The 18,514-nt window shown below is 37.8% G+C and overlaps 1 protein-coding gene across 2 annotated transcripts in view; it reads left to right on the forward strand.

The window, feature by feature from the left end:
- The window catches only part of LOC109922519 (vasculin), a 59,833-nt gene that overhangs the window by 9,711 nt on the left and 31,608 nt on the right, over nucleotides 1-18,514 (forward strand). The window contains exons 4-6 of one of the 2 annotated variants that reach the window (XM_048600501.1): nucleotides 3,288-3,408; nucleotides 6,098-6,318; nucleotides 14,826-14,889. In XM_048600501.1, coding sequence (XP_048456458.1) covers nucleotides 3,288-3,408; nucleotides 6,098-6,318; nucleotides 14,826-14,889 — 406 coding nt within the window. Of the gene's footprint in view, nucleotides 1-3,284; nucleotides 3,409-6,097; nucleotides 6,319-14,825; nucleotides 14,890-18,514 lie in introns of both variants that reach the window. The other variant, XM_048600497.1, reaches the window with a different exon arrangement.

Raw genomic sequence — 18,514 nt, forward strand, 5'->3', positions numbered from 1 at the left:
GAAGAAGGGTCTAGGCCTGAAACGGCAGCCTTCCTGCTCCTCTGATGCTGCTTGGCCTGCTGTGTTCATCCAGCTCTACACCTTGTTATCTGAGAATCTCCAGCATCTGCAGTTCCTACTATCTCCAACCATTGTCACTTTTTTCTGTGCACCTGAAATATCCATTTATGTTTCAGTTTTCTTCAACCTAAATATCCAGTTTCTCTTTGAGCTGAAGTTTCTGCCTTGGTTTCAATTATTTTCTTTCTTCAGCCAGAACGTACGAGCTTTGAAACCATGGACTCCATTGCACATTCTCTCTCAAACTTGACAGACATAGGAATTCGCTTTAAATTCAGCCTACCCATCTTTGTGGCTGTGACAATCCTATATAAAATTAATCCATGTAGTCTCTATTCCATTGCTAATAGCTGTAAGATAATTGAAAACTGTGCCATGTTCAGTTGAAATTTCCCTAAGTGTTATTTGTAGTGCATTGGTTTGTGTTGTATACAGGTTTCTCCATTTTCTTATAACTTAGTAATGGCATTTGTTTTAAACTGGTTCTGTTAAATAAGTAAAAATGGGAATTAGATGCAAGTGTGATTTATATCCAATTTGCTTGCTGTCAGAAGCTGGAAAAAAAAAAACTAGTGTTGGAAATGGCAAGGAAATCACTGGAATGGTGGAGGATTCAGTACCTGAGTTTTTAGGTCAGAAGAAAACTTCAACGTTTGGAATTGATTACCAAATCATGCTTGAACATTTCTGTCATGATTTTCAGGCTGTTAGATATTTTCCACCTACTTGACATGAAGGACTGTTTTCATAAGCAAGGCCTTCACATCGAAGTGCGATTCTTTTCTTTTCTTTTTTTAACAATGACTGGTCATTTGGCATTGTCCAAGATTAACCTTTTGCTAGTATGACTTGCTGTTTAGAAATGACATCAGGTCTCCCCGCGCATCCCTTTCCATCCTTGTGGTTTAGGCTATAATCTAAGGTAAATCTTAAACAATCACAAGAAATTAAATCAGAACTCATTGTTTAGAACATAATTTTGTTAATTCCCAGCTTCAAAGATAAAGAACTGTATTGCTTTCCTAACTCTACTAGGAATTCAAGACTGAATTATTACCTGTTTATCCAAGTTTTATGTGAGACTGCTACCTTTGTGGAACCTTGTTTGCTGTCCTCCACACAGTGCTTTATAAAAGAGCAGGAGGAATTGCTAAACAGGTCAAAAAGTGCCAAATATACTACGAGCCAAGGCATAAAGCAATCATTCAGTTAGTGAATGCTGTTTGTAGATGACGTTTTTCAGTAACAACCTGATCCATCCAACCTTGTAAATTCTCCTCTACTTTTTCAGTCTCTGTAAACTACTTCTCGAACAATGACAGTTTCCTGAACAAAATGATATTATTTCAAATATCTAATACTTTGATACACAATCATTCTGAACTGTTGTTGTGTGGATGGGGTGAGCTAGCTTTCAAAACAGCTGACTGAAGGGCTTGAAACTTTGTCTATGCTGTAATTTAGAAACCTGCCTATGTATTCCTAGGGGGTCAGTTAACTCATTTGGCTGGCTGGTTCACAACAGTGCAGGTGCAGGTCCAGTTCCCACAGTGGCTGAGGGTACCATGAAAGTCAGTGATTCTCAACCTGCCCTGTCCTTTTGAGGTGTGGTGACCCTCAAGTTAAACCACCACTAGTAATGTCTCTCTAATGAGAGAACAATGTATTCCCTTGTGGCACCAAAGTTTGCAGTAATCAACCTAAAGCTGGTCTGTGCTTTTAAAAGCTTCAATGAGTCAAGGAGATTGTGATAGTGATATGATACAAGGACTGAAGTGTACATGTAAACATCATCCTTGTGCTCTAGGGAGCAAATGGTTATGTGCTGATGGTGGATTACTAATCATTATCCTTGTGCATGAATCACAACGTTGGTTTGCAGGTGCAGCAGGTAATTCAGGCAAATGGAATATTGTCCTTTAATTGCTGGAGGGATTGAGTTTAAAACCAGGAAGGTTATGCTGCAGCTCTGAGACTAGTAAGGCCACACCTGGAGTACCGTGTACAGTTTTGGTCTCCTTTATTGAGAGAGGGTGGACTGGCACTGGAGGGCGTGTAGAAGAAATTCACTATGCTGATGGTGGAGTTAAGAGGGTTGTCTTATGAAGAGACATTGTGTAGGCTAGGAGTGTACTCATTGGAATTTAGAAAGAGGAGGCATCTTATAGAAACATGTAAAATTTATGAAAGGAATAGGTAAGATAGAAGCGCGGATGTAGCTTCCAGTAGTTCTGAGGAAGGGTCACCGGACCCGAAACGTTAACTGTTTTTTTTCCTTCACAGATGCTGCCAGACCTGCGGAGCTTCTCCAGCAACTTTGTTTTTGTTACGACCCAAAATGCTGTGTTCACTTCCATATATTCACACGAAAAGCGGATTCAAAGTAGAACTATACCAGTAAAATACTAAATTAAAAGATATGATCTAGTTCCTTCAGCTTTTAGTTTTTCATAGCCTAATTCATTAAAGGATAATGTGGTTGGAGACAATAACTGAAAAAAATTATTTCATATTATGATTATTCACAGTATATTTATTTGTTTATAGAGTTTTCAGTGATTGTAATCAAGATTTGAGCTTCATACTTGGGGTTCCTGAATTATTTTTCTGACTGATTCAAGTCAATTCTGCATTGTGTGTTGTTCTCGGCTGATGTCCAGCAAAAGGATAATAGATGACAACAAACTAACTGCAAAGCAGTAATTCACTTTGTAATTCACTAAGGGATGAAGTCCATATTGAGTCTGTTGTGAGGCTAGGTGGGGAGTGCCTGCCAGTGTTGTCTTATACAACTGAAAGTAGATGTACAAAATCAACTTGATGTCGTAGGCAACACTGAGTCAGAAAATTGTGGATTGAAGTCGAGCTTCAGGACTTGTCTGTCTGTGATGCAGCTAAATCTTGCATTGTCTGAAACACTATTCATTCCGTAAGATGTAATTGGTTTTATTTCAGTTACATCTGAAACCAGAAAATGGCATGTTCCTAAAAACTGACTTATTGGCTGAACATTTAATTGCTGTTGGTTGGTGTTTGGACACAAAATGACAAATCTGTCGAAAAAGCAAGTGATCTCAGTTTTAAATTATTGCATCACAAGTCCTCAATGAAAGATGTGATGTGGTGCCCTGTAGTTGTTCTGGATTTTGGATCTTTGCTGCTTTCTTTTCTACATTTTTTTTTTCATTGTTTGGTTTTCAATTACATTTGTTTTTACTGTATAGCAGTCACTCAACGTTGAAAAGAATCCTGAAACTTTGGTCCGACCAGAGAATCGTTATGATGTGAATCGCAGGCGACACAACTCGTCAGACAGCTTGGAGTCTTCTGGGACTCGTTCTAGCGGAGGTGTGTTGATTAATCAGCTGAGTGTGGTGAGAAGCTTGTGTGTGTTTACAGGTATTATGTGGTGGGATAAGTTGAAAATAGTGCATGGCAATGATAGTTGACTTCACTTTTTAATTAATATCTTGAATTATTTTAAATTTTAATCGTGTTTAGTTCTTCCATTTTTTAAATTCTTTAGCTATAATGTTCTTACGAGTAACCAGGCAATAGTAACGTTTTTATAAAAGTGGCTTGTTCAATATAGTATGTCAAGAGTGAGCTTATCTAAACTGAGGTTAACCTATGAACCCTATTAGGTAGAAGTCGTAGAAAAAAAGCCTGTTATCTTTTGACATAATTTTTAATAACAGATTAATTTGCTGTTTCATCTATTGTCCCTATTGTTCCTTACTTGATATATTTGAACACTCTAGTAATGCATGTTGGATATGATCAAGTAGGAGACAAAACTTGTAAGTATTTTGTACACTTTATTGGATTTGGATGGACAAATGGTGACACATTACAAAACTTGTAAATTAATGGTCAACCCATTATGACATAAATCATACTCCGTGTACCTTCAATGTATTTTTTATAACCTACATTAAAATTGGGTGAAGCTAATTAAGTAAAATTGATCTAATGGTGCCGGATATCCTTTTGTGGTCTGTTTCCAATGTAGCTCAGGGCTGTAAGTACAAAACTGGCCTAAGAACATGAAAAAATAAGTTTCATTCTGCCTTGTGTTCCCTTTATGTTCTGATTCCTTTTGTATCTAAAAATTTATGGCTTTCGGTTTAAAAGATATTCAGTAGATGAGTATTTGTGCTCTCAAAGGTAAAGAATTAGAAAGATTCACAGCCCTTTTTAATTTTGAACTAATTTCTCTTCTTCCTGTATGAACCGGTACCCTGAGCCAATGACCTTTAGTTTGAGACTGTGTGTATTGCCAGGGGAAGCAGCCAGTCAGCATCTGCTCTTGTGCATTATTGTTTGGACGTAACTTGATATCAAGTTATGTCTGGTGTCTCCAATGCCCTACATAATCACTCTTGAACCACCTTGCAATAAAGGCTAACGTACCATTTACTGCTGCTGCATGCCAATTTTCTGTTTCATGTAAAAGAATTCCCAAATTTCCAATTTTGTAATCATTCACCATTGTAAAGCCTTTTTCAGAGTGTAGTTTCACTTGTTGCCATTTCATTGCCTGCTCAGTTAACTGGAGCATTTTCCTTTGCAGCCTCTTTGCGTCCACCTCAGCTTTTTTTTGACATTGCTGTATGGTTTTCCACCTTGGCTATCTTTTTTGTATTCGGCCTTCTCATTTAAGTTGTGATCTAGATTGTTAACAGCTGAGGCCAGGTACCAATCTTTGTGACTTCCCACTAGTTACAACCTGCCAATCCAAAAATGACTTGTTTATTCTTCCTATGTTTTCTGTCTATTAACCAGTCGTCAACACATTACCCAAACTTCTCGAACCTGTGTTCTTGTATACCAGAGATAACAAGAACTGCAGATGCTGGAGAAACAGCAGGTAAGGCAGCATCAGATGAGCAGGAAAGTTGATGTTTCAGGCTGGGACCCTTCCTCAGAAATGGGGAGGGGGAAGGGAGTATCAACTTTCCTGCTTCTCTGCTGCCTGACCTGTGTTCTTCCGGCTCCACACTGTATTGTCGTCTTATGTACCAACCTCTTTCATTGAATGTCGATCTAAATATATTGCGTTCAATGGTTTACTTTTATTTGTCACCACTTATACCATCTCAAAAGAAATTGGGAAATTAGGATTTGGCAAACCATTTCACTTTGATAAAATGGTGTTGACCACAGCGATGACTCACTTGGAAAAAGTCATCCAAGTAATGACTGGTTGCTGTTTCTACATGTTAACCTGCTGTGATTCCTGTACAAGGATAATTTTTATATGGGTGTAGAACATGCTGATGATTTTTGAAGTTGTTGCACCAAGTCCTTATCACTTATCACTTATCACCTCTGCTTGCTGACCTACGTGGGCTTCCATGCAAGCAATGCCTTGGTTTTTATTAAAAAGTTATTATTTCCTAAATCTGCAGAGATCTAAGCCCTGGAATTCTAGCCTGTTAATCATCCAATATTTTAGTTGCATCACAAGTGGTTGCTGAGCTATCAGTTTTCAATGCCTCATGCTCTGCAATTCTATTGCAAAAATTCTGCCTTTCTGCCACATGTTTTGCTTAACACCTGCCCCTTTGACCAAGCTTTTGGCTGTTTGCCCTCAAATTTTCTTCTTCGAAGCATCTTGAAGATAGTTCAGTATGTTGCAGTTACAAAAAGATATGTTCTTCTTGCACTAATTAGCACACAGGAATGCAGGAACATTGATGGCTCATTTTGTTGGTTACTCGGGTCTTTTGGCAGACTAGATTTGATGGTGTTTGTTACTTCAAGCTTTTTCCTGTCCATTTGCTGACAAAGCATTTGATCAGGCTTCCTTTTGTTTGGTCCAAAATTTTAGATTGGAATCATGTTATGTGATCCTGTTGTCTTGGTTTTAAATAAGATGTCTTGAATTGATCTAAAATTTGATTTTTTTGAAATATATTGACACCTAAGGTTTTTTTATAATGATTTGCATGTTGGGTAGTTTTATTATCAAACTCAGTTGGCTTTCTTTTTATTAGTGTTTGCAAATTGCAAATAAAATATGTCTGGTTTGCAGGAAACTTTGGAAGAAAAGAGAAAAATGGTTGGCGGTCGCAAGGACGGGGCACAGAAACTGTAAATCCAAGAAGTGGCTACCACGGAGGGAATCCCCGTCCTAGAAGTGGTACTTTCCATGGAGGAAAAGCCCCGGCATTGCATGAGAATAACTTAACAGAAGATGAAAATGGGAAAAAGGAAGAAAAGGAGAAATCTAAGCAGTTTGAGGCTGAGGATTTTGTAGGTTGATTTTTTTAAAAAAAATTATCTTTGACCAATCATTGACTTTACAATCCAAATTTAAAAAGGATGTTAAATTCATCAAGTAATCTGACACATTTTATGCTTGTAGTTGTGCATTTAAGCCATCACATCTGATTTACCACGTTAGGTGTATGTTTGGAAGCCATTGCACAAGATGAATACATGATGCAAGAAATGCTATAATTTCAATTGGTTGATTTTATCTTTTTTTCTAAAACAATATTTTGGTTATGCAATTGTTTTTGCTCCTTCACTAGATGCCCAATCTGCCATCATGACAAGGTATTTTTGTTTTGAGTTCCTGGCGGAGACTCCAAATACATTAGTCGCCAGAAAATAGTGGACCTTCTAAGTAATTGCATACTCACTGACCTGTAATTTCCCTTGGTGCATCTCACTGCCAGGTACACAAAACTAGACAACTGCTCTTATCTGTTACAAGCCAACACTTAAAATCAAACATATCTTTGGGTGCATCTGGAAAGCAAAATGATGTGATCCGATCAGCAATCCACAAGGTTAAAGAATGTTGAGAGTTGGAATTGAGGAATGCTTTTTGTTTTAAATGCTTCTAATAACGAAAAATTATTCAAAGTTGTTACATGAGTTCTTATTTTGACTGAGATCGCCCCCCAATGCTTCAGTGAGCAAGTTGAATAATCTTCATGAAATTGAACCCATGTTTTACGTTTTTTTTTTGTTTCTTGATGAGTTTCTACTGTTCTGGTGCTCTTTTCCTGAACCCCTTGCCCCACTCCACTATATTGTGGTAGGTAATGAATTTAAATAGGTTTAAAATGATTAAAAGTTTTGACTCTGGTTATTCGTGATAAATTATAAGATGAGTATAAAAGAGTACCTTCATCTATGGTAAGATAGGGATTGTAAATACATATAATTTTGGCATGCTGATCCTATATTTCATACAATCTAACAACCTGAACTAACGTTTTAGCCAACTTGTATTGGGAATGCCGGGTCATCTGAGTTAATAGATGTTTAGTGCTTTCAAGCGTGTGAAGACCAAATATTATAGGAGCAGAATTAGACCATTCAGCCCGTTAAGTTCACTCCATCATTTTATTGTGGCTGATATGGCTGTCAACCCATTCTTCTGCCTTCTTCCTGAAACTCTTGATCCCTTTACCTATCTTTCTCTGTCTTAAAAATGACTTGACCTCTACAGCCCTCTGTGGCAATGAGTTCCACAGGTCAATCAGTCTGGCTGAAGAAATTCCTTCTCATGCCAGTTGTAAAGGGTTATCCCTTCACTTTTTGAGACTGTGTCCTGGAATCCTAGTTTCTCCTATAAGTGGAACCATCTTCTCAGTGTCCACTCTATCCAAACCTCTGTTTTCTTTAGCTTCAGTCAGATCCCTCGCTCACCCTTCAAAACTCCAGCGAGTACAGACCCAGAGTTCTCAACCATTCATTGTATGACAAGCTGTTCAACCCTGGGACCATTCTTGTAAAATATTGTTATTTTATACGAATGTTTCGCTTCAAGAAGCACTTTGCACTCTTTAAAATAGCACAAAGCTTCATTTCACAGCTATCTTTCAAAGGGCACTTTTGTACTATGTGTAATAATAGGAAAGTTTTTTTCTTTAACTTAAAAATTCTAGAAGTAGGCATAAGTAAGGAAGTCTACATGGCCAAAGTATTGCTATGTGCCTTTTCGAACTGTTACAGTCCACGTAGTTGTGATTTCACAATGCTTTTAGGTCATGCTTGCAGACATCTTGGTAAATGTCTAAGTCAAGATGTGAGTCGAAGAGGGACATGTAACTGATGTCCTCATGTACCCTTGTCCATTTGGATTTTAAGTTTGAGGTGCTGCTGTGCATAGATCAGAAACTAATTGTATTATCCATGCTATGTTGATCCTGGAAGATTTCATGTTGAGACTGGTAGGTAAAGTGCCAATCAAGTGGGCTTCTTTTCAAAGATTGTACAGAGCATGAATGTTGTTGCAACGAGTGTGTATTCAAGCAAGTAAAAAGTATTCCATCGCATTCTTGACTTATGCATGTATGCAGTGGCAAGCTTTTGGGGAATTGTGGGGTGAATTGCTTAGTGAACATGCGCTTCTGACTTAATGTAGTGGTCAGAATATTTGCATAGATGACCCAGCGGCATTTCTGGTAACTGACCATCAAGATTTTGGTCCCAGTGGTCATAATGTCATGGAAGGCGAAGAGGTTATGATTAATCTCATTGGAAAAGGTTATCACTTGGTACGTGTTAAGTATTTTTTGGTATTTACAATGTCTGTGTAAATCTTAGGAAAACATTTAGCCAAAATACTGGATAAAAGGCTGGTTAATGGGCCCTCATGAATAAAGAAGGTCTATGTCAAATTGATTTTAACAAAAAAATTGGCTTCTGGACATTTTTCTACATGGTTGATTTTTCAGACTGGACGATTGTACACAGTGTTTCCCAAGCATCAGTACTAGGACCGTTGCTCTTCTGACCACATAAATAACTTGGATCTTGGGGAATAAGTAAAATTTCCATGGTTAACAGTGAAGACACTTATCAACTCCAATGGAAAGCAGGCTAGCAGACGAGGTAGAAGAGTCGCTGATGGAGTTCAATAATGGGAACTATGATGTGAGGAATTTCAGCAGAAGGCAGAGGGAAGGTCCAGTTTAATTGCCTGGCTCCAAAAAGCGTTTGCAGGTGCACAGAGACCTGGGAATGCATGTGCAAAGATGTCTGAAGGTAGCAGGACAAAATGAAAGATTGGATACAGAAGTAGGGAAATGATGTTGAACCATTAATAAAGCTTTGGTTAAGCCCTAACGAGAGTACTGCATCCAGTGGAGGACTGCAAGTTAGGGAAGATGTGAAAGTCCATTACAGCATGCAGAGGGAAAATTACCAGAATAATTTTTGTTAGGCTGTTACATTGGAGAAGCTGCCATTTGTTTTCCTTGGAGAATAGACTGAAGGGAGACTTGCAGACTGTACTGGTTTTATGATGAGTTCAAACCGTGCAGATCAGGAAAATCTGTGTTTTTTTTTTTATGCAACAAATCTGAACTCTCTGACTGAGAGTGGTGGAAGCAGAGATAATCCATGATATCCAAAAGAAATTGGATAGGCACCTGACAGGAGTGAACTTGCAATGCTATGCGATCAACTAGGAAATGGGATTGATTAGGTTACTCTGGAGAACTAGTTCAAACTCAGTTGGCCAAATGGCTGTATTCAGTCTGGCTCTGGCCTTGTTTTGTCCAGGTCTTGTTGCATGCAGACATGGATGCTGCTTAACTGTGCAATTTTGAATTGAGCTGGAAATTGCAATAATCAGTGAACTTCTCATGTTAGGATAAAGGGAAGTTCATCAGTGAAGTAGCTGAAGAAATTTGGGCTCCCATTTGCTTCTCTGGGAAACAGCTACAATGATATTTTGGGGCTGAAAAGATTAACCATCATCTTTTGTGCCAGTTATGACTACAGCCAATGAACAATTTCCCTTGATCTCTGCTGACATCTCTTTTGCTTGGGCTCCTTGACGCTACATTTGGTGGATGCTGCCTTGGTATCAATTAGTACAAATAACTTGGAATTCAGCTATTGCACATAGGTTGGTTTAGATTTGCCCTGCTCTTTTTTTTTTTTGACCAAATATAACGTAATAATTTTCAACGTTGTGTTAATGGCAAGGCTGCAACTGTATTGGAATAGTCCTTGCTAGGGCTGTATGTGATTCTAGAACACGGGTCTTTAGCAATATATTATAGAATCCCGACAGTGCAGAAACAAGCCCTTCGGCCCAACAAGTCTCCACCGACCCTCAAAGCATCCCACCCAGATCCATCTCCCATAACCCACCGAATCTACACAACTATGGGTAACTTAGCATGGCCAATCCACCTCCCCTGCACATCTTTGGACTGAGAGGGGAAACTGGAGCACCCGGAGGAAACCCATGCATACACGTGCAAAGTCCACGCAGACAGCTGCCCGAGGGTGGAATCGAACCCGGGTCCCTGACGTTGTGAGGCAGCAGTGCTAACCACTGAGCTACTGTGCCGTCATATACGCTTCATGGCAGAACGGCCTAATCCAGTCCATGTTCATATGGTCTTCACCGTGTTAAGGGCAATTAAATGCCATGTGAATTGGCAGAAGACTGGTAGCTATGATGGTGGTACGGGAAAATTTAGCAAGAACCAACCAATTGATGTTCCAGTAGAAGACTATTGTAAATGTTTCAGCATAGCCTTTACCATCCTGTTAGAATCTGCCAGTATTGAAAGTTGGTGGGGTGGGGTTCAATTCACTGGAGGGAATACCCTGAAGATGGGCCTTGGTCTTTGCAGGCTGAGTGGGAGTCACTCCAAATCATGCTGTCTTTGTCATACACATCCACAACAGGTAGATTGAAGATAAAGTAACATTAGTTATATCCTGTTGTTTTGACATGGAATACAAGAGACAAGATTGTAATCATTACAAGTTCATTGTTTATATTGTTCAATGTGAGTTTTGTTTCATTTTGCTCTTTGCTCTTGCTTTGTTGCCTGCAACCATACGTTTAAATTATTCTTAATAACTGCCTCTTTATTCCTGCTTTGTATTGGTGCAGCTTCTCCTTTACCAGTTTTACTGTATTAAATGTTACTAATTAGTGGTAAACTTGTCCCTATTTAGGCCCTGGCCACTTTAGTCTCCTTCTGTGCTATCATACATAGAGAGACACATCTAAGGTGCTGGAATTAATGTTTTGTTGTTGGTTTCAATTATGCTAATTTCAGCCTCTGACTTTATTGTTCCCTAACTCCATAACCACCGCCAATTCTACAACCCACAAGAGTTTTGCATTCTTATAACTCTGGTCTCTTGTACATCTGTTACTACTTTCAGGCCACAATACCGTCACATGTATATGCTTAAAAACTCTAGAAAGTTCTTCATAAATTTCTCTGCATCTACTTTAAAGATGTTCCTTGATACCCATCTTGCTATGTGATTTGAAGCTCTTGTTTAAAGCTTAGCAAGCACAACTGGTGTAGGCAAGAAACAATCACAAATGAAACCTTTTTCTTATGTGCAATCTTCTTCCTAATCTTCAGCGTCAAGTTAAGTACAGTGTTGTACTTCATTTCACACTGGCATAGATGCCTTCGTTTTGATGCTTGTTAGTGGAACATTAAGTGGAGGCATTATTCCAGCCTTAAAGTGCAGTGTTTCCAATAATTTTTGGAAATTTGACAGCTGTAATAATTGATTTGATGTACTGCATCGAAAGCAGTTATTTAAAATTAACGTCATTGTTTTGGATGAATGTAGAATAGCTCTGTCTGAAGCAAAATATGTCATAAACCACTGTGCAAGTCTAAGCAGCTACTTTTAAATGGCATTTAGTTTCTCCCTTCTTTGCCTCGTGCTCTGGCAAGTCCTCATGCTTAACAGCTAAGTGTTTTGTTGAGTACTTGAGAATGAGCCTGGTTGATCTTTTTACTTGATATTGCAAGGTAATATACTTGTAGTGAAAATATGTGATGTTACGTTGTGTTAAATGATGAAGAGGGATCAGTCTTTCATTTGGGGAAAGTGCATTTTGTCTAGTTGTTTCATATTTGGGACTGAATTCTTCCTTGCGTGAATTGGTTTCTTTGAGAATCAAATAGAAATAGTAGTTTGCCAGTTATGACTTAATGTATGTTAAATGAAAGAATGGACATTTTAGTGTCAGCACAAGTGAGATTTGTGCAGTTGGTGATTGTGTAAACGAGTGAAACTGAAGGTGTGACTCTGGCTGAATGGTGATTGTGCAGTCAGAATAACTTTCTCTTAAACTGTTCATCAACTTGCCTCTCATAAGTTGAAAGATATGTAAATGTGGACAGATGTGAAATTACCATATCCAGTCAACAGAATCATGGAATTTTAATGTCCTGACCCCTGAGTCATTATATCATTGAGGATAGTTGTTGAGTGAAAGACTTGCAGTCATATAGTGCCTTTCCTGCTTTTGGAATGTCTCAAAGCTGAAGTACTTTGAAAAGTTAGTGTTGTAATTTAGTAAAGGTCAAATGATTGCAGGGACAAAGGATCTCCTTTAGTAGGAGAGAATATCTGGTGCTTTTCCACAATTTTTAACTTGCAGCGCATTCAGTCTTTGAGGACCTGTCTGCCATGTTTATTCAGCCAAAGTGCTGAAATACTTAACTTTAGCACAACGTTCTCTGAGCCTTGAGAAGAAAGTGCCTGTTTGCTTTCTTTCTCGTGCCAACTTTTAATTATGTGCATATCAAAATTTTCTACAGTAAAGCAGAAGGCTACACTTGGTTTGATGTTGTATTTGATTTTCTTTTTAAAAAGAAAGTGAGAGTATGTGTTTGTCTGAGAAACAATGATGGCAAAATATCAGACTACTTACCCATTTCCCAACTTCCTCTTGCTTTGCGTACTAGAGAAATGTCACAGCCATAAATTTGGGATCTAAATTTCTGCTTCATGTGTGGCATAGCATCTTATTAATGTCAAGAAAGTCCTGACGGATACAGGTTGAAAGCAGTTTAGTTTGTCCTAGAATTATGATCTACGTGACGTCAATGTTCCTTGAATATTTAAAAAAAAAAATAACATTGAGTAACCATAAGGAACATTCGTAGTTGATCTACAGATATAAAATTATGCATCTTGTGAACTACACTCACTTCACAACAGCGTCACACTTCCTGCCATATTAAGCTGATGTGTACTCTGACTTGGAACAATGCCAAAGGCGATCAGCTAATAGTTTAAAAATTGTATGTAAGAGCATCGTGCTTTTATTCAAAACTGTTGATAAGAAAGTACAGCTAGGTGATTCTGTACTTAACTTCTTAAAAAAATGTCAGTCTGTCAATTTTGATTTGATCTATTTGGCATGACATCGTAAAGTTTAAATGATTGCTACACAAGGATTTAGTTTTGTTTTTTATTCTGTTGCCTAACATTGTGGTATGAGATGTTTTGAAACTGATTGGGCAAACCATTTTTTATCATTGAAAGATGAGACTACATCATTGGCACGTTATCATCTTGGATATTCCATGTGAAGCATATGCCACTTGTTCCACAAGTCATACCTTAGTGTAAAATTTTAATGCAAGATCAACCTATAAAAAACAGCTTGTCTGTTATTGTAACTGAGTTAGTTAAATGCCGGAGTAAAAAATATCATTGTGAGCATACTTAACAACACACTAAAAGCTTCCACAATTAGTTGAGTACTATGATTTTTAAAGAGCTTTACTGATGGAATTACTTGTAAATGCTAACAATTGCAAGAAATTCAATTAACAGCTTTTTTTTGAGTTTGCTTTTTCTGTTTCAAGTAATGAATTCTGAGTATTGGGTTTAGAGTTGAAATTTTATATTAGATGACAACTCAATTTACTTGAATGAAGTGATTTCCTGAAGTCTCCAGCATTTAATGATTACGTCGACCCAAGTAAGTGTACCCTCATGCTCAGGCATTCAGAAACATTTTGGCTACCTTCCTAGTTCCTGTTGTGCCCACTTTGGCAACTTTCTTCTTTTTGTACCAAAAAGAGAGAAATTGACATAAGTTGAATATTTCAATAATTGTACTTTCAAAATTATTTGCCTAACTACAGTGGTTAGTTTTATAGGGGAGGAGGGGCTGCTACAGCCATTAACATTAAATGTTACAAATGAAATCTTTGTTTAAATAATGATTAATGAGACCTCTCTGAAAAACAATACCTACGACAACATATGAAGAATTGACAACCTAATAGATTTTAATAAGGTATGGAAGTGTCCATAGATCTGTTGTAATGGTGCAGTAAGTTAATGATTTGAAAACTTTGCAACAAGAATGAATCTGTGGTTTTGTAACTATTTTCCTGAGGACAAATGACCAGTTATGTTGCTAAGTTAACTCTAGTATTCATTTAGCAGCATCAACATGTCAGGTACTTAGCCTATTCTAGGCAGAAGCTAAAAGTGACTTCAGGTGGCTTTCAGAATGCAGAATGTTGATCGAAACTTGGGAGCTTGTCAGGTGTGAAATGACTATGGAGGAAGAGTATAAAAACAAAAGGCTGCACAGACTGTTTGATTCAAAGCAGTTTTAAGCATTGGATGCTTAAGAGATTTTTGCCTTATGAATCTAGATTTTGAGGGAAGGAACTTTTTTGAGAATAAATAACTTTTTATCCTGGTCTCTCTCTCCATCCTCTATACAGAAAAACTTCCATTTGATAGACAGATACCCAGAAGCTCTCCAAACACCCATGCATACTGTGCCCACTTTTTTTATTAGATTAGCAAAGTAAGGAAAAAGTTGCATTGTTCAGTCTTTCAGTCCTAGAGCGTTGAATTGCTTCGGTGAGACCCAGTTTGTTGTTTGAGTATTGCAAATTTCTCAAATTTTTTGCTGTAGGTTGAAAGTTTAATGTTGTTTGCAAGCATGTTTCTCAATCATATGATATTTGTTTTGTTTTTCCTTCTAGCCATCACTTAATCCTGAGTCTAAAAAAGAACTTGGCAAGAACAAATCCATTGCAGGTGTATGGGGTGAGTTTACTGACTAATTCTTAGTTATTGTTTGCAATTTTTAACCAATGCAAAAAAAGTATAAATTTATTTGAAATTCTTACACTAAATTATTATGAAGTCTTTTTAGGCTACATAATTCTAAACCAAAATATCTTGGGGTCCAGGAAGAGGTTTAAATACATTAATTTTAATATATTTCAAGTTTCTGACACTGATCGTGGTTTTTTTTTCCCCAGAGATAATAGCACTAACAACAGATCAATAAAATTCTTGCAGAACAAACAGTTGACAATAAAACACAATGTGGCAACTTGGCTCAACTGGTACATGAAAGTCAGAAAGTTGTAGGTTTAAAGTCCATTCTGGGCTTGACCACCACAATCTAAACTACTATTTCACTGCAGTATTGAGGGAATGCTTTATGTCAAACATGATGATGTTAACGTGAGTCCCTGCCTGCTGTCTTTGGGTGTAAAAGATTTCATGCTATTCTTCATCTCTCAATTATCAACACAAGCAGATTATCTGGTCATTGTGGCACTGCTCTTTTGTGAGAGTTTACTGCTGCATTTAGATATTTTTACACTGACTACTATTCAAAATTAATTAATTATATGCCAAGCTTGGGCACCTGGTCGTTGCGCCATATAAATTTTAAAACATAGGCCTGAGTTGTTACAGCTTTACGAGCTGTAGTATCTGTTACGGTTGCAGGTGCCTACCAGGCTGCAATGTTGTAGACAGATGTTTGGCTCTACTTAATTTCGCTTCACAGGAAATGAATAGACATATTTCACTCAAAGCAAAAACTAAAGAAGCTGATAATTGGACATGTAAAAATAAAACAAATTGCTGAAAATACTCAACAGACCTATAATGAGATTTCTTTCTTCTCAATAATTTGCGGTCAGCCATATTGAAGCATGGGTTACTTCACAATAGTTTTTCTTAATTCTGACCTCAAACTTAAGTTCTGACAAACAGACTATGAATGTTTATTTTTTTAAAATGCTTTTAACTAACCAGATAACTGTGGCTTTATTATAAAAATACGCCAAGTACTGCTAAATTTTAATAGTACCTTTTACAATGTAATTTTATTAATCGTTCACATCAACCTATGGTTGAATAGTTTTGCTAATTCTCTTAGGTAGAAGATGGTGGTAGATGTTACACTTGGATTTAGTACTTTTAAAGAGTATGTAAGTTCCAAAATGAAGATCAATTTTGCTCTTCCTTCCATAAGAAATCGGAACAGGAATAGCCCATTCGGCCCCTCGAGTCTGCTGCGCCATTCAATAGGGTCACTGCCAATCTGACGTTCCTCACATCCACTTTTGTGGTAACCCATGATTCCCTTACTGAGCAAGAGTTTACCTAGCTCGCCTAAATGCACACAGGAACTCTGCTCCCACAGCTCTCGGTGGCAAGGAGTTCCAAAGACACTCAAATCAGAGGGAAGAAATTCTTCCTCACCTCGCTTTGAAATTGGCACCTCTTTATTCTGAGAATATGCCCTCTGGTCTTAGACTCTCCCATGAGGAGAAACATCCTCTCAATATTTACCTTGTCAAGTCCTTCAAGAATCCTATGTTTCTATGCAATCACCGCTCACTCTTTTAACTCCTGTGAGTGGTCCCAATTTGTTCAACTGCTGCTCGTAGGATAATCCCTTCGTACTAGGGATCATCCTCGTTAATCTTCTCTGAACTGCTTCCCATGGAATGATCTCTCCTTAAATAAGGTGACCAAAATTGCTCACAATATTCCAGATGTGGTCTCACTTGTCTTGTAATTTGCAATAAGATTTCCCTACTCTTAAACTCCAACCCCCTTGAAATAAGGACCGACTTCACATGGCCCTTGACAATATTTGAGCTATTTCTTATTTCTTCAGTTAAAGCGCACAAAGTTAATCTACTCTGACTATTGAAGCATCTTTTTTGTGTTGTTGAAATTCTGAGCAACTGTATTTTTAGGACTAGGTTCCTGCAGTAGGATATCCCCAGTGTCAGTAATTACATGATATAAATGGCATGATATCAGTAATTGGGGCAGCAGTTATAATAGAAGTGATCTTTCATAATTTTCTTTTTGCCTACATCAGTTTAATCATTTTTGAGTAACAAAAAAATAGCATAACTTAAACCTGTTTCTCTCTCCGGTTTTGTGTTGAAGAGCCATAGTTTTAAATCTCCTGTTCATTGGTATCACAGCACTGCAACTTTTGTATGCTTCAAGTTTGTTTTATTGATGAAAGGCACAGCAAGAAGGATAAAGGTAATGAAAATTACCTTTTGTGGCTGCCTTTGTTTGATACAAGCCTTAGAATGCAAAGATAAGAACTAGAAGCAGGAATAGAGAACTCGGTCCCTTGAGCTGCCCTGCCATTTGATACAATTATAGCTGATTTCATCTTGGCCTCAACTCCACTTTGCTGTGAACTCACCATAATCCTTCCATTTTGTTATGAATTAAAAATCCATCTATCTACTCCTCCAATGTCCCAGCATTCACTACTTTTCTGGGTTAGTGAATTAAACAAGTTCATGACCCTTTTCAGAGAAGCAATTTCTCCTTGCCTCAGTTTGAGGATGAGGGGTAGCAAACTGAAAACCATGATCTCTTGTATTACGTTGCCCTACATGAGGAAATGTCCTTTTTACGTCTACATTGTCAATCCCCTTTAGCATCTTGGATACCTCAATTAAGTCTCATTCTTAAAATTCCAGCTAGCATAGGCTTAAACTGCTCAATCAAAGGCTTTGAAGCTTTGAGTAAGTATGTGGTCTAAACGGGAAAATTGCAAGCCGTTCAGGTAAAAGAGATAATAGGGCAATTAAGCTACAAATCTGCTGCATTAAAAGAGAACCAGTTGAAGTAGAGTCACAGATGAGGAATAAGACCTTGAACTCTTCAGCTACTTGAAAATCTTCAATATGTTTAGCGATTGTAACAAAGTCTGCCATGGGCCGCCTATGAGTTGATACTACCCCGATGCCATGAGGGGAGAGGCACTGCATGTCAGTACCAGATCTTGTCTGGGATCAGTGTGCCAACACCTTAGAAACAACTATCATCTTCTTCACTCCCCTGAAAGCTAGGGTTTGGCTTAATGACCAATTCCAAGGATTGAAGCAAAGGTACCAGGATGGAGGCCAGGTTATCTAGAACTTGCCATAATGAGGCTGTACCCATGTAAATAAAGGGTGACTTGATAATGGCATACCAGCCTTTGTGGAATTATTTCAATATGCATAAGTGAAGCCCAACAACATGCTTTGATATAGTGCTTCTAAATGTAGGAAAAATTCCATGTTGTTTGGGAGAATATTTATATAAAGCTATATTTTATATGCTGAGCTGAGTAAGGAGACATTAGGAGTAATTGTCAGAAAATGTATTTTTGGGAGGATTTTGAAGATGGATAGATAAGGAAATTTACAGGCTTGTGGAAGGATGAAGCCCTGGTGGATTTAAGAGGATGAGAATTTTAATTTTTAGGTGTTTGTGATCTGAAAATGGATCCAGGTCAGCAAACTCAGGTGTCACGGTGTGTGTGCAACTTGAAATTACGAGAACACCTTATCTCAATGTTCATTCTTCGTTTGTAAGTCTAAAATGTGAGCAGCATCCTTCTGCT

Source organism: Rhincodon typus, chromosome 1, assembly GCF_021869965.1.
Source record: "Rhincodon typus isolate 14 chromosome 1, sRhiTyp1.1, whole genome shotgun sequence".
Lineage (NCBI taxonomy): Eukaryota > Metazoa > Chordata > Chondrichthyes > Orectolobiformes > Rhincodontidae > Rhincodon > Rhincodon typus.